The sequence below is a fragment of the Maniola jurtina genome, chromosome 10 (genome assembly GCF_905333055.1).
Source record: "Maniola jurtina chromosome 10, ilManJurt1.1, whole genome shotgun sequence".
NCBI classification, from domain to species: Eukaryota; Metazoa; Arthropoda; class Insecta; order Lepidoptera; family Nymphalidae; genus Maniola; species Maniola jurtina.
In genome coordinates this window covers 15,096,962-15,113,584 of record NC_060038.1, presented here as the reverse complement: position 1 = coordinate 15,113,584, position 16,623 = coordinate 15,096,962, and the positions used below count along the sequence as shown (strand labels likewise).

Here is a 16,623-nt window from a genome sequence, read left to right as displayed (position 1 = left end):
GTAAATAAGTAGCTTTTCGCTGAAATGTATAGAGAGGTTGAAATCTATAGAGATACGAGACAGACAGCTATACAGCAGCGGTATAGCGCTGTCTCGTTTTAACAGTGTCTTTAGGGCGCGCTTACATTTAAACCAAAAAATGCGAGTTTGACCATCATAGGAAAGACTTCCACATAATTGAATACATGTTTCAAATAAATAAATCTTTCGTATTGACAGTTAACAGGGCTCTCTCCGTCACTCGTTTCATACAATCGTAGTTCCAATTTCATTTGAATATTAAGCAACCAAAGTCCATGAAAATTTGCACACATATTTTAGAAACTAATATCTGTGTCTGTGGGGTTTTAGATTTTTCTAAAAATATGCAGTTTTAAAATTACAGGGGCTCAAAGTTTTGTATGAAAATTTTTAAGGCCGCGTAACTTTGAAACCGAATATTTTAACAGAAATCTGGAAAACCACAGACATAGATATTAGTTTCTAGAATATGTGTGCAAAATTTCATGGACTTTGCTTGCTTAATATTCAAATGAAATTGGAACTACGATTGTATGAAACGAGTGACGGAGAGAGCCCTCTTAATGAACTAAAATATGGATTTTTAATCACATTAATGAGTAAAAAAAAAGAACTGGTACCAATTTTTGCAAATTATATGGCTAGTTTAACACGATTTTTTGTATAGAATAAAGCATAATGTGAAAATAAACTATGTTCTTTAATGAATCTATTTATGTAGTTTTGGTTTTGGTATCCATTTATTTGATCTAACATAAAAATAATAATAAACTCCAAATTGCAATAAGCAGCCACGCAATAAACAAAATAGTCTTTTTAAATATGATACATTAAATGTCAATACGAAAATTATGTTTATTTTAAACATGTACTCAATTATGTGAAAGATTTTCCTATTGTGGTAAATTTAGCACTTGAAATCTTAAATTTTTTGATTTTTGTGAGAGCGCGGCCTTTAGTTTGAGCAAAGTCAAAGTGCGTTCTCAGCCTGAGCGGCGCGGCGCACTACGCGCAGCGCAGCGCGCGCCACCTCGTCACCGCCAGCTGATAACTCAATCTTACCCTGATTGACATGAATCAATCAGGGTAACATTGAGAAATTGAACTGCAAATTAAGGGCTAAGGGCCGGCGCACATATGGCGGAGCGCAGCGCAGAGCATGCCCGCGAAGTTTTCTAATCGTATGTCACATTACGGGAATTCCTACCAAAGAATGCGCGTGCACGCGCGAGACTACGCGCGGATGCGCGAGTATCCGCACGGATGCACAATTGATTTAAGATATTATTTCAATGAGGACAATGTCGATAATATTTTGACTGTGAAAAATGCTCTGCGCTGCGCTCCGCCATATTACGTGCCCTAAAGGTCGGGTAAATCGCATCACTAGCGCGTTTGTCCGAGAAGGTTTCTGCGATTTGTTCGAAGCGAAGTGACAGGAAATCTAAAGTATAGTAGAGTAAAACAATGAAGTATTGTGACATAAACTTTTAATTCATTTTATATACATACAATAAAACATTTGAATGTGTAACAACTTGAATCGTTCGAATTATCTAAATCATCAAACAAAACGATCAATATTTGTATCATTCGATACAACAATAGTAATATAACGAATTATAGTTGAAATACAATAATTAGTAAGTAATACGAACATCATTGGACTAGAACCGTTCCGGCGACACGCGGCGAGAGGAGCGTGGCAGTGCTGCGCGTTGGTCTCTTGTTGCCTAACGTAATGTACGAGGGATACGACAACACGTCAATTTAATACAATTTCTTAACGCTCGGTTTACATCGAAACACGAAACCGAACCGACGAGTATTAGGAGTCGAGGAACTATAACTAGATATGACTACAGATATGCTACACGAGAGTGACGGCAGGAGGTTCGTCGTCAGCACGCGCCCTAAGAGATCGAAAAGTCATTTTGAGCGTCGATATGGGAAAACCTGTGAAGACTCCACGTATCGAATATTAAGAGGAAAATCACTATACGCTCTGCACACACACACACACGCAAAATGAAGTTGTCGAGTGACATTGACGTTTAATGTAATGGTGTATCTCACGATTCATAATAATTGAATTTGATTCCAAAACTCGTTGAAGCTTGTACGGGAAAACGCGATGGAACCGCGGCGTCGCGCGTCCGCGTCGCTCGCGCGAGCGCGCTGCGGGGCGTCGCCCGCGGCGCGCAGGGAGGGCTCGGCGGAGTTTAGAAGCTAGTTCGACCGAAGATGAAGTTGCCGGGCGCGTCGGGGTCCTCGGTGGCGAAGAACTCCTTCCACAGCTCCTGGAACTCCTCCCACGACACGCTCGCCTTGCCCTGCAGTACGAGAGCAAGCATGATAGCATTGTATTTTGAATGATTCTTCAGGAGAAAATCTGTCCCCTAGTACAGTCCCAGTATGCGATCTAAATCTACTTTATATACAATACTAGTATACTCACCCCCTAAAACGAATAGCATAAACGAATAGCACAATAGAATAATTAATATGAGTAAACTGCGCGTAGCAGTGGATGTGAATGTACCTTGGCCATCTTGGCGAAGGCGGCCTCGCACTCGGCGGCGCGGATGCCGTAGGCGGAGCACACGGTGGTGAACTCGTGGCAGTCGATGGTGCCGTCGGCGCTGGCGTCCTCCAGCTGGAACATGAACTGGCAGTACAGCTGCTGCCACTGCAGCGCCGCCGCCGGGTCCTGCGCGTAGTCGTTCCACATCGACACCCACTCCTCCACCGACACCTGCGCACACACACACACACACACACACACTTTACTTCTACTCCATCCCAAACTAATCTTCAAACAGAAAAATGGTAAAACGGTGAAAAGTCGTATAAACAGAAAATATTGGTATCAGCATTCGGAAATGTGTATAATTACGACACGGCTTGCGAGCTATGAATAAGGCTATATTTTAAGCGTTTCTCTGAACCAAGGTTACGGCCTGGCGATGGCGGGGGGCGGGGGGCGGGGGGCGGGGGGCAGGCTATGCTCCTCTTTTTGTTGAAGCTCGAGAGTGCTAGAGTGGAAACCGCGTATAGTAAACTTAACGTGGGGTGCTCCCGGGACGATGGGCTGACGATACAAAGAGGGTGGCGAGAAGCGGCTGGATGAGAAAGGCTGAGGACAGACCTGTACTTTACAGTAAATATCTAATGATGATGAGTTTTAACCTGAAATGTGTACTCTTTTTTTAAGTTTGGGTAGTTTTACAGACTCATGAAAATCCCAATTCCCTAAGTGAGTCACACTATTCCACATTGGCGGACACTCTGCACGTATGCAAGTGACACTCATCACAATAGTCTCCGGCGAAGCGCAGAGGAGCTCGAGACGGCATCGGAGAGCAGTGCTTAATCCCTTGAATGGGTTTCCCGACGCTCGTCGTGAACAAGCGGCGGATTAGACGCTCGCATGCAGCGCTGCGGCCGCATAAAGCCATCGGTCTCTGCTAAGCTGTAACGCTTAGTGCACATGAAACGCGTGGTCGCTACTTACATGTCATTGGCTCTAGAATATTATTAGGTATTAAATCAGATATCTCGGCAATTAGTATTGTTTCAATGAAATCGTTAAAGACAAATTTTAACTATTCCGTAAAAATATTGAAATTACTTAACCTATTTTATGATGTTACTAATATTGTAGACTCGTTTAATCGGAGCGATACTGAGGTAAACGACACACGAACGTGTAAACGGGACAGCAGCTTCGGCCGGCCGCGGAACCCTGCCGTAGGGCCTTTGTTCCTCGCCGGACCCAAACATCTATCAAAAAAGGGTCAGGCTTTTATTAAGACTGACATTTTAATGTTTGTGTATCGCCACCAGTTGCCGCGCGGTGTGTATTAGCATTTTTATGAAACACCGCTATTATTGTTCCCCTCACATCCCTGTGGTGTGTTTGTATGTATGTGTGTGTGTGCTCGTAACATCAATTGTTTATAACTAAGATTAATCAAATCTATTACTAAATTAAGTATACAAAAATAAATAGTTATGTAAAAGGTGATGTATGTGCGTGCGTGCGTGCGTGCGTGCGTGTGTGTGTGTGTGTGTGTGTGTGTACGTGCGTGTGTGTGTGTGTGTGTGCGTGCGTGCGTGTGTGTGTGTGTGTGTGTGTGTGTGTGTGTGTGTGTGTGTGAGTGTTTGTGTTTTGTGTGTGCTTGTGTAATCTATACTAATAAATAAAATTGGAGTGTCTGTCTGTAATTTCGAAATAACTACCGCATATTAAGGTCATATGGTTATTTGAACGATACTATAACTGAATCACACGTTTTTAAAATTTTTGTCTGTCTGTCTGTCTGTCTGTCTGTTTGAAAAGGCTAATCTTGGGAACGGCTGAACCGATTTTGACGGGATTTTCACAGACAAGTAGAGAATTGACCAGGGAGTAACATAGGCTACTTTTTTATCCGACTTTCAAAAAGGGAGTTGTGTTTTTATACCTATGTACACCGAAATCTCCGAGATTTCTGAACCGATTTGCGTCATTTCTTTTTTAATCGATAGAGGAACTTTGCGACATTGTTTCATAAAAAAATTGGAGTCCAACTCCTCAATCCTGATGCTGCAGGGGATCTGACCAATCCACGCGGGCGAAGCTGCGGGCATCAGCTAGTTATATCTATGTTTTAAGATCAAATTATATTTTACGCAATGTATGTATTTAGTAGTTTTTCTGTTTCCTCGTAATTATATTTAGGTAGGCAGTTTTTTAGGCATTTTTTAAGACCATGTTTACTTAAATGGATGATTTGAGCTTTTTTGTTGATACACCTAAACAAGTACGGTATAAGTATTACATTAAAATCGAGTTATCCATATCCATCCAAGTCCTAGTGTATATTGTTATACAGCAAAAGTTGCTTCTCATCCCGATCTTAGTCGTATTGGAGTGCCCTATGCTATACCTAGCTGTGACAATTTTATCACATCAAGCATATTGAATTGTTAAAAAAAAATCAGTGTCAGTCGGGATGACGTAAGGATTTCAAAGATCCAAATCTGTTCAGATATTTAGAAGTTGTGGTCAAAGAAAGAAACACATGAACCCCGAAAACATTAAACACCTTTTTGGGCAGTCGTGTAGAAAGAAAATAATAGCGTGATTGTATCAGCTTCATTATAATATATGATGATAGTATCGCACCACATACAGTGCTGGCGGCGCGGGGAGAGAAAGGAGCGCCGCGTCGCCGCTCGCTGATAACATCGGGCCCCTTTGTCGACCGCGTTGTTAAGATTAAGCCCATTAACCACGCCCGGGCGTTAGTCGCGGCTGATAACAGAGCCAGGCATCTACGTCAATGTAACTAGCGTCAGCATCAACCGAGTGGAATTTCGGAAAATGCTTTTTAATGAGGGTCGATGTACGTTAGAGAACCCACGTGCAAAAGGTAGCAGAAGAGCTGTAGGTATGCTGATATATGTCAGTCTGTTAGTTAAAGTAGCACTTCTTGGATATGTGATAATAAGATCACTCATAATTTTATATTGTGTTCTACATCTAAACTAGATTATATCTACTTCTTGTTTGATACCCATAACTGAACTTTATCTTATGCCATCACATAAAGAGAGTAGTAATATTACTGTTATGTATACACACACAGTATAGATATATTGTTATGCGTTCGAGAGCCATCTGCATGTCGACAGGTTCCGCGATGATGATCTATTTGAATTGTTATTTTATTATTAAATTATTTTTATTTTTTGATGGATTAACATGTTACAATAATTGTACCCCAGCGAGATAGAGCTTGGATTTTTTTAAGCCCAAAATGAATCAAACCGCCAAAGAACTAAAGTACTGACATAGAACTGAAGGCAACCATGTCGAAGTGGCAGTAATGGCCGACTCGCTTGTGTCAGAGACCGATGAACGTTGGAGCCGAAAGCTAGTCGAGTGGAGACCGCGTCGCGGCCGGCGCAGAGTAGCGCGCCTCCAGGCTGGCTTAGATGAGATTTTACATATCACCAACGTCGATAGGATTCGAGAGTCAAAAACACAACAACGTCAAAGTGAAATGGACCAAAATCACTTTGATTTAAAGTCTAAAATTCAGTACCGCCATAATCTCGCAAGTTTTCTGCGTTGAGCACCGCGTTGCCTTTAGAAGTAGATGTATGGACGAACTTGAGTAAGGTGCGCGCTAACATTGGAGCACCAACCTGGCCGTCCCTGTTGGAGTCGGCCCTCTTCCGCAGTCCCTCCCAGATCTTGATCATAATTTCATGTGTTTCAGTGTTCTTGGCGTCTCCGGGTTTCCAGCCTCGGAGACTGCAGATTTTCTAAACAATAATAACTTTTTTTAGAAAATATTTTAAAATCTACTGGTTTTGCACTAGTTACAACTAGAGAGAATAGCGTTTATGAATGCATTCAACTGTTCTTCATAAATGCTTTTAAGAGCTTTAATTTAAATTATTTTACTGGGCCTTTGATACATAAATATAAATAATAAAGTTATGATGTTAAAGAAAGAACCATTTTCTCAAAGTCACAGTAAAGAGTTTGTTATAACTTTGGCAATGATTATGAACGGGAGTCCAATTTCAGGAAACGCACCGCGATGGGGTCGTTTTCGTTAAAAATACTGCTTTCTATGGAATTGGTGAGCGGGTACTTCAGTACTTTGGATTAAACTTTTTCGTTGTTACAAATAATTTAGAATTAATTCAAGTAACGAATTTAAGAACAAAAACTTGCTTTCTTCCTCTAGGCAAGCATTACTGAGAACTAAGGCCTCATCAATGTTAATTTATAACTTTTTTAGACTAAATAAGGATATTATGAATATTGTCAAAGCCGGCCTCGCGACGTAAAGGCGCTTGTAGCGTGGTTGTGTATGGTACCCAGGTACCCACCTCTATGGCGAGTTCGAAGTCCTTGCGCTCGATGGTGCCGCTCTGGTTCACATCTGAAACACACGCACTGTCAGCGCCGTTCCACTTTCACCGCAAAATTAGCTCTTTGATACTGGCCTCATGGTTTTTAATAATAATTATTGGACGCGTATTTTTTATCGTCAGTGTACTTGTATATCATCGTCATAGCTAAACCGATTTTGATATTTATTTCTCTATTTGATATACTTAATATCAGGATCGTCCCATTTTTAATGAAATTCTTGTCGTTATAATTTTTGTTATGTACTTAGGTCGCAAACATAGCTCGGGTCAGATAGCTTCATAAGTACATGTGTATTGTGTAGCCGGCGTCTAGAGGTAAGTTACCTCATGCAGGCTAGACGGCAATGAGACTGAACGTGGATGTCCGCTATAGCAGCTCAGCGCATTCACTGCGACACGTGTCTCGCGACGTGTATTGCGTTGCGGGTGAGGCGCGCGCGCCGACAACAAACAATAATGAGGTTAGGTCGGAGCGCGCATGTCATGTGTTTGTGTTTGTGTTTGTGTTGTGGCTGTGAGCGCGGGGAATACGTTACCGAAGAAAACGTTGAACACGTAGAGTAGCTTCTTCCGCCGGAACGCTGAGATGGACATATTGGCTGATCTGCAACACACAGAGCGGACGCTGTTAGCGCGGGACGCGTATACTCACAGACTAATGGGAAACAAGATAAAGTGTAAAACTAAATCCCGCCTACTCTTAATGAGCACAACAGAACTTTTGCACATTTAAAAACATACTTTCTTGCGGGAGCTGCATCCATTCATCTTTAGTCTGATGCTTTCGATATGGCTTTGAGCGAGACGAAACATCCCTCGATACCCCGAGCGCGGAGTTTAGTTGTATTCATTTAGTTAGAGACTCGTGTTGCGGCGCCACTGCGGCACTGCGGCGCGCGGGCCCACGGCTCCCAGATCGAATTTTATTTAATCCTCGAAATGACCTGAAGTTTCCAAGATATTCACAATCTTCCCACTTTTTATTCGACGTTATATTGTAAGATAACTTGGCATGTTTTTTAAAAATGGGAATAAGTTTTTTCTGGAATTATTATGTTAAAGTTAGAGCACTTACAATTTTTTAAATTATTTTCTTTCTATTTTCTGCTATACAACTCTGTACATATAATATACCTAAGTAAAATGATAAGTAGCTGACTAGTATAATAATAATTATCGTACAGCTTAAATCACTGAGTCTATTTTCCACTATGCCTGCCTCCAGGCCGCCACTGCTGGGCACAGGCCCTTCCAAGAGCGCGCCACCAAACACGGTCCTGGGTCTATTATATACCCCATACAAAATTGAAGTTTCTATAAAGTAGACTTCCATAAGTAAGGATTTCCCAAAATCCCACTCGAGTGCAACCGGGGTAGGTCAGCTTACACGATGATAAATGAATATGTACTAAGTACTTACTTAATTGAATACTTAGTTGAATTTTTGCTTCAGAAAATAATATATTTAACCACTTAGTTTGATTTTATTAAGCAAGTGGGCATTAAAATGTCCGTTGCTTTCCGAAATAAGAGGTAGGTACTTCGTAGGAATGATTCTGAAGTAAGTGGCTGTTACAAGTAGGTAACTAAATGAATATAATAACATAATCGGTAACAAATTAATTCCATTCAATTTTATTGTTTGTGCTTATTGAAGTCAATTTTTGAAAAAATTCAGTAGGTACCTACTGAATCTTCCTCATACTCAATCTTTGGAGTCTTTGATTTCATAGTGGCTCAATTTAACTAAAAGAGTCTCGTGCTCAACGCAGTGAAATGCCTTGGATAAACCACAGAAAATACCAATGGCATTCTGTAACCCCTCCCACGCATTGAATAAATTAATAAACAATTACTTCAAATTTAAAAATAAGTTAAAAGATCATCTAATAAATAAGTGTAACTACGCAATTAGTGAATATTTAGGTTAATAAAGCATAATAATTAACAATTGTTACAATTCTCTTCCTTGACATTAGAATTAATTTTTATTATTAGATATTATATTTCATTTTATTCTATTTGATTACTGTAATTGTGTTAAATATTGCATGCCGTAAGGCTTTTGGTTGTACTTATTACAGGCTTAGATTAAGACCAATGTATATTACCCAAAGCAATAAATTGATTGATTGATTGATGTATTATATAGTTATTATATATAATGCTAAAATTATAATCATTTTGCAGTCGAGTAATTAATAAAATTATCAAATATATCTTTTACAAAGTTTTATCCATTCTTTGACTGAATCTATTATGCATACCAAAGAAAACGGTCTTCACATAAAAACCGAAAAAACTTGAATTTACCACAAAAAGTAAAGTTTATTCAAAAGGTTCGCAACTTCTCTCATAAAACGCGCAAAGTTTCAGACTTTCCAGTTTTGGAATATCATCCGAAGTTATAACAAGTGTAATTGTCATGGTTTGGGGCGAATTTATAACAATAAACAGAATGGAAAGGATTTCATAAATTTTGTGTAACTGGATTGTTCTGGTACATAATATTTTGGAGTATTTTAGATTTTCAGAAACCAATTTCCCCGGGGTTCCAGCAAACGCGCACAACATAATATAATTTATGAGCGATATAACAATGTTTATTGCTCTATTAAAATAAATATCTAAAGGTTGTTATACGAAAAATTGTAAATAAAGCTGAACTCGATTTGTGAAGGCTTATTTAGTTAGGAACTTATTTTATACCGTAAAGTTCTTGAGGCCGGTACGCAAACTGGTCGACTATGTAGTGTGTATTATTAATTATTATGTAAAGTGTACCTATCATGTTTACTTCTAGAACTTTGTAAATAATAATAATATTAAGTTTCAAACATTGTTTGTGAAATTGGAGGCTTAAAGCTAATCGCAGATCTCAACAAGAGAACATTGAAAATGGAGTGCGGTTGACGTTCAAGCTGTTGTACGTCGGAGCAACAGCATGCCACTGTGCTACATCGGCGATGGCAACTGGCAAATAAAAACATTAATTTTGGGACCTTAAACAGCATGTACCAATCTCTTTTATGCTCCCGGGATTAACGTGCTATACAATTGCAATATGTACATGATAGTGACGATATAATATCAGTCTGTCATCAATTCTTGCTACATTTCAAATTAATTATTTCGTGCGGCCCTGCAATGTCGCTATAAATATTATGCAAAGCGAGTGACGCATGCAGCTCTTGCGTCTTTGCGGCTCACATCAGGTGTGTGATCAACTTTAGAAAGAAATTGAGCTAAATTTACGAGCGTAAAGTAAAATGAACTTAATTACCACGAACGAAGCTGTTTGCACATAAGTGTATTAGCTCAGGACAATACGAGCAGAAAGCGGTTTTATAAAAAAGACGTTACAATCCTTCACCGCCAACACTACACGGGATATATTACGGGAAAATGGCACTTTTAGGTTTTTACTGGATATTTAGAATTTAGGTAAGGTCAAGACCGTTTCGCTTACATCAAGAGCTAAGATAATTAAGAAATAGTAAGTAAATAATTTATTTTGCAATCTCGTACACATAGGGATCTGTGCTGGGGCCCACTGGCTCGCCAAGAGGTTTCAGGTTCTATACCTGACCAATTGCGGAAACAATGTTTTTTTCGTTACTCGTATGATGTAAGATTCGTTATGATCTGCAAAGTACAAAGCGACTAAGCATTATCGAAGCCACGTAAAAATCGATCAGGTACTGCTAACCAGCCATAACTATCCTATATTTCTAACAAAGCTACCACACCCCTCCGCACTTCCTTTCCTTCTAAATCACTTCTTAGTAATGCGTCACGAATACTATCAGGAAAAATCTGAATACTATCTGATCTGGTCTAGTGGGAGGCTTCGGCCGTGCCTGGTTACCACCCTACTGACAAATTGTGCCACCAAACGATTTAGCGATCCGGTACGATGCCACAGAGTAACGAAACCACAGTCGAGGCTGAACTTGTAACTAAAAATATTGTAGTGACTTATTAACTTTTTAAGTTTTATTTTGTTTGCTTAAACCTATTCTTAGAATGGCCTTTTATCGTAGATTGTTTCAGTAGCTCTCACGTCTTAAGAAAATATTCTCAGATCAAACGGGTGAGGAAGGAATCCTGAACAAAAGCAATCTTATCTGCGCTAAGTTATTTCCCCGGACCGAGCTGCGAGATGTGACCGGGGCTCGGGGGACCGGGCGCTTCAGAAAGAGCAGCCGCGGTATTCAATCTATGTTATACTTTTTAATCAAAAAAGAATCAAGCATTAAAAATTCTAACATTTAGAAAGTAGACTGTGTCATCAAAGGAAATAAACGGGAAATAACGACATTCGACGCAGCAACGACATCTTCTTCACCGATCTAACGTCCATGTAAATAATATTATAAGTATACACATTAGATATCTACTTAATTAAAGATGATAAAATTATAAGAAACAGATAAGAAATAATCTAGGCAAATAAAATGTGAATGCAAAAAGATTTTATGAACAAAATTAATAAATAAAAAAGATGAATGTTAATTTATTATTGTTTCGGAGGGAGGCTGAATTCCGCGGAAGCTGTACAGCGTAAACATTTTCAACACATTTTAAATCTCTCCTCGTAAAGTAAAGTAGGTATCTATAAAAAGATCCGTTTGGGCGGAATGATAATGAAAAGGTATTTTCATCTCCGCAGGGCCACGACTTCGGCACACGAGCGGCAGCAGTGCGGACAAGCGATAAAAAACCAACGTTTATGAAAACGGAGAAGTGTTATTTTGGATTGTTACTTTGCCTGCCATTTAGAGCGAGATCTAGATTTATTCAACTTTACAGCGTTCTGTCAGATACATAGATCTCTCTCGTTTTGATTTTTAAAATGGCGAATTTTAAAATAGCTGTTATTCAAATTTAAAAAGTACCTCGTGTGCGAGTCCAACTCGCACTAGGCCGGTCCTCTACATCATATCTTCGGGCGTTACATTGCGCAGGCCGGGGCCGTGGCCCCGCGACAACGGCTTGGTATTCAGCGCGCGAGGAGCACAGAGCTGACAAAGCCCGCGCGGCGCCGTTTCAATAACGAAGTTAGCGCCTCGCGATCACCTTTTGTAGCTCACCGAGTGGAGCGTGTCGCACAGCCTCAGTCTGTGTACCACTCCCAGACTCGCGTACTGTTGATGGTTCAGCACGCACCTTTGTAAGCCATAAGGCTTACAAAAAGCGCCCAAATTCACTAAGTACCTAACGCTGCCGCGCCGCGCTCGCGCCGCGCGCCGCGCCGACTCAAACCAGTATGTCATGTGTAATATGTCGCAGCGACATGGCATTTAGCGGGAACTAACTCCCGCAACTCAATTAGTGCATTTCACTTAACAAACTACTGATAATAATACAATACTGAGCATAATCTTAAAGTAACGTAAGATTCTCACTTTAAGGTCATAAGGATATGAAAAAGTACAAAATCACTTGAAGGGCTAAACTCAGTCATTATCATAATCATCTTAATCACAATAATCACCGGTTAAAACAATGATATTAATCGCTTAAAACGCACGTAACTCCAAAAAGTTCCAATGGAATGCTCGGAGTCCGGCATCAGCTTGTGTCAACGTGTACGTCACATGGTCTGCTTATAGCGCACTCTACATCGTGTGACGCGGATGAGGGCAGTGGCTTTATTGAAACCATCAATCAACATGTAACAGTGTAAGGTTGAGTGGACGCGCGTGTGTGCGAGCGCTTGTAGCGAGGGGCGAGTGACGTTTACGATCACTGAGCAGACGGACATCAAATGTTACTTTGCGAAGGCTCGTGGGGAAGCTGGGTCGAAACTGTCCCGAAGGGACCGCTTATTGTTTGAAATACATTACTTACATAATCCGATGCGTACACTCACTTCACTACCCATCACTCCCATATCACGCAAATAAATGTTAAAGTGTGTTGATTTGTTGGTTCGTTGGTTTATTGGATTGTTGGTTTGTTCTCCAATCACACCGCTACGGAGAAACAGATCAACGTGATTTTTTGCATGAGTACCTACAGTTAAAAATCTGGAGAGAGAGATAGGCTACCTTTTGATCCCGGAAAATCAAAGAGTTCTCGCGGAACTTTACAAACCTAAATCTTGCCGTACGAAGTTGTCATAGTATATAGAATACATAATGTAGAAGGGGAGATGTACTGACTGATATGTCGACATGTACAGCTCTGACCGCTGTTTACAGAAACAGATTCCGCGCGTAGTGATCTCCTACTTCAATGGTTTACTCTGTAAGACACCACTGAGAAAACATTTCCAGAAGCCATGAAGGAAAGCCCGAGGGAGGGCGAGTCACATAGTGAATCAATATTTATTGATAAAAGCAGGCGTTACAGTGCGGGCGTCCATACACACCGGGCTACACAGGGAACCAAAATCTTAATTTGCTACGAGTAAGTATAATCCACTGAGAGAGGCAAATCTGTACGGTGCAACATGCAGCATTCGACACATTATGTGTGTAGGCTACCAATTCGTACTGGGCCAGCATGGCGAACTATGGCTTAAGCCATTCTCATTCTGAGGGGAGACCCCCCTGTGCTCAGTAGTGAGCCAGCGATTAGTTGATGGCGATGCTTAAAATTAAATATTGAAGTAGAGATATACTCGTACATAGCACCTTCGAAAATTCCGCAGTCTTAAGAGCTCCTGTAATAATAATTTATAGCCAATACTGAGTACCCAGTTTACGTTAACTGCGATCCTGAGCACTGAAACTGAAACTGAAATCAATTTACGGCGGGTTTTGCGAGTTACGCACACCTGCCGTCCCGAGGGACCCGTGGGGTTAGTGTCGCCAACGTTGATAGAATCACAGGGTCGAAACTATTTTTTGTTTAAGTAAAATGGACCTTAATTTAATTGCCTATAAAGCTTAAGTTCGTCCATTCTTCTGCAGATTTAAGCAGATGCAAAATAAAAATATATCTTAATCATCGTCAATATATGAACTGATAGACATCAACTGCATAAGTCTAAGACATAGGTCTCTTGTGGAGACTTCCACATGTTCGGTTTTGCGTCGCCTGAATCCAGCGGCTCCCTGCCACTCGTCTGATGTCGTCCTCCCACGTAGTGAGCTACAGTACTTATTGCATTGCTTTTAAACAAGTATCTTTAGGTCCATTTTACTCTAAGGTCACGGTTATCAAAAAATTGATGAATGTCTAAATGACTAGGCTCGGCTGCAGAGACACGTTCGGCTTCGCATCCAGCAGCCCACGAGGTAGTGTTATAGTTACATTGCTTATGCCTTGCATCATTTTATATTATAAAATTTTGTTTAAAAAAAAAATAAGTAACTGCTGAAGTTCTTGCCGGTTTTCCGAATCATACTCTACGAGCGCTGTGGTATAGTTTTGAGATATTATGAGCGCATAGAAATAAATAGATTCCTTTAATTTTATTTCACGTTATTGCATATCGACGCTCGAATTCCATCAACGTTAGCGAGAAATAAAATCTCATACTAAACCTACTGAAGGAACGTTACGGTGCTCGTAGGCTTAGCACGTACTAGCGAAATGAATGCTCAGCTTAACTCTAGCTTATACACTTAACAGATGTATGAAAATGGAATACAGTTTACGTATATTTGTTTTAAAAGCTTTTTTGCGCGCTTTTATAATACTTGGAAGGTTTAAGCAGAATTTTAAAATATAGTCGTTGAAAACTGACCTTAATGGAAAAAATTCCCACGTGTAAGCCTCTCACTAATCTTACGTAGGAAATATTTATAAGTACTTGTACTAAAATATCATGAAATTATTAAATTCAAAAGGGAATGAAATATCAGCTCGATGTATGTAAAATACTCAAAGTACTTCGGCAAAAATATTTTTACGAAATTAATATCAAAGATTTTAATATTTACAATCTCTGCAAATTGTTAAGTACTACACATTTTTGCTATAAAGTTACGCTATGTTATTTTTCAGAACCCGTGGATATATTCTTTCGTTGTTTTAATATACTTAATCTTAATTAAAATATTTGACATCAGTCCCGGCCTTTACCTCGACTCTTGTACCGAAATTAGTTTCATCTGCCCCTCCCCCCTCCCCCGGCGGCGCGGCTGCCTGTAATCACCTGCACTATCTACTCATGTGCTAGGGCCTAGGACCTATCTCATTATCATTGCCACACACACACACACACACACACACACACACACATACACCAACACGCACGAACGCACGCATGCACACATACATACTTGCGGCTCATGAAATACTGACTTTTACTTTTTACTATAACTATTTTTCTTTCAGCACAACCTGTACGACTTTAATCTCATCCTCTGGAATCTCTTTAAACCTAATAGTGGCTTTGACTAAAACGAGGATATATTTTTTCTTTGATCGTGTCGAGAAAAAGGAAACTAAATTGTAGGTATATGTAATTTTTCCAGCGCTAGTGCAGTGGGCGTGTCCCTTTACCCCGTTAGCGGCTCGTGAGCGATGTGTGGCTGGGAGCCGGCAGCGGGGAACAGGACGGGGTGTTTTGTTCACTGGTATAATAAGTACTTACTTTACACTAAACCAGTTTGATTTCTTTTTACGAGATTTCAATATTAGAAGCCGGAGTTTCATTAAAAGTTTGTGCTTAGGGTTACTTTTTATTTGTTAATTTTGATCCAATTATTGCAGGGAAATTGAGGGCTTTTGGTAATAGTTCAATAAAAGTTTGGTAATATTTAGGATAAACTGAGTTTTAACTAATTTAAAACTCTCGTCTATCTTTACAAAGAAAATGGTTAGAAAGTTACTAGCAGCTAGTTTTCCAAGTAGGTAGATACGGCGTAACTTACATTAACTTAGTGCGGAAATTTTAACTGAATCCACGCTACGAAACGCTACGAAATATTTTGTAGAGTACTTTAATCTCCCGTACATCAGGTCCAGCTGTTTTCATGCGCGTCGTTTTTCACTTTAATTTTATGTTTTAACTTTTAACTGAATAACGAACACAATTTCGGTTAAAATATTGTAGAAAAATAATGAAATCATTCCAAAAGTTAAAGAGCTAAAGCTAGAGATCCTACTTGCTTTGCTTTCATGACCGCGACTAAGTAAGTAACCTAACCTGAGCTTGACAGGGATAGCCACAGAATTAGAAACTAGTCTTTATAAATCTGTGGGGATAATAATGAACGAATGAATGAATGAATTATTCAATAAAATCGAATTGAAATTGTCATTTTCACTGCAGTCTGTAAGCTAGGCATCTTACAGACTGCATTGAAAATGCAAACAAAGTGCAGAGAGGCCTCCAGACCACAGAGGAAGGTACGTATCCGCCTACGCGTATGTAATGTACGTGGTCTAGCAAATACTTACCAATTTTCATAGGTACTTATTACATGAAAAATTAGAGGCTTTCGGCCAAACTTTCACCAATCAATCAGTCAATCAGTCAGGACAAGTCATTCTATGTGTAGAATATATAATGCCGGTGCGTGGTGCGTGCGCTTGGCGCCTCGCATGCGGCATGCCAGGGGCCCGAGTTTGATTACCGAGTTCGCTGCGAGCGCACAGCTATACGTTTTGAATGTTGTCGTTGCTATCGGAGAACACGACAGCGCGCTGGGACATAAAATCGTGTTACCGATGTTCAATTCAGTTTTTATTTAGTAAAATGTTTAG

General features: G+C 40.0%; 1 protein-coding gene across 2 annotated transcripts in view; it reads right to left on the bottom strand.

Moving 5' to 3' along the window:
- Positions 1-1,494: 1,494 nt before the first annotated feature.
- LOC123868779 (calexcitin-1) overlaps positions 1,495-16,623 on the bottom strand; it is a 51,960-nt gene continuing 36,831 nt past the window's right edge. For both annotated transcript variants that reach the window (XM_045911389.1, XM_045911388.1), the window contains exons 3-7: positions 7,494-7,561; positions 6,913-6,965; positions 6,217-6,336; positions 2,564-2,776; positions 1,495-2,354 (exon numbers count right to left, since the gene is read on the bottom strand). In XM_045911389.1, coding sequence (XP_045767345.1) covers positions 2,244-2,354; positions 2,564-2,776; positions 6,217-6,336; positions 6,913-6,965; positions 7,494-7,551 — 555 coding nt within the window. In that variant the 5' untranslated portion in view covers positions 7,552-7,561 and the 3' untranslated portion in view covers positions 1,495-2,243. The remainder of the gene's footprint in view (positions 2,355-2,563; positions 2,777-6,216; positions 6,337-6,912; positions 6,966-7,493; positions 7,562-16,623) is intronic.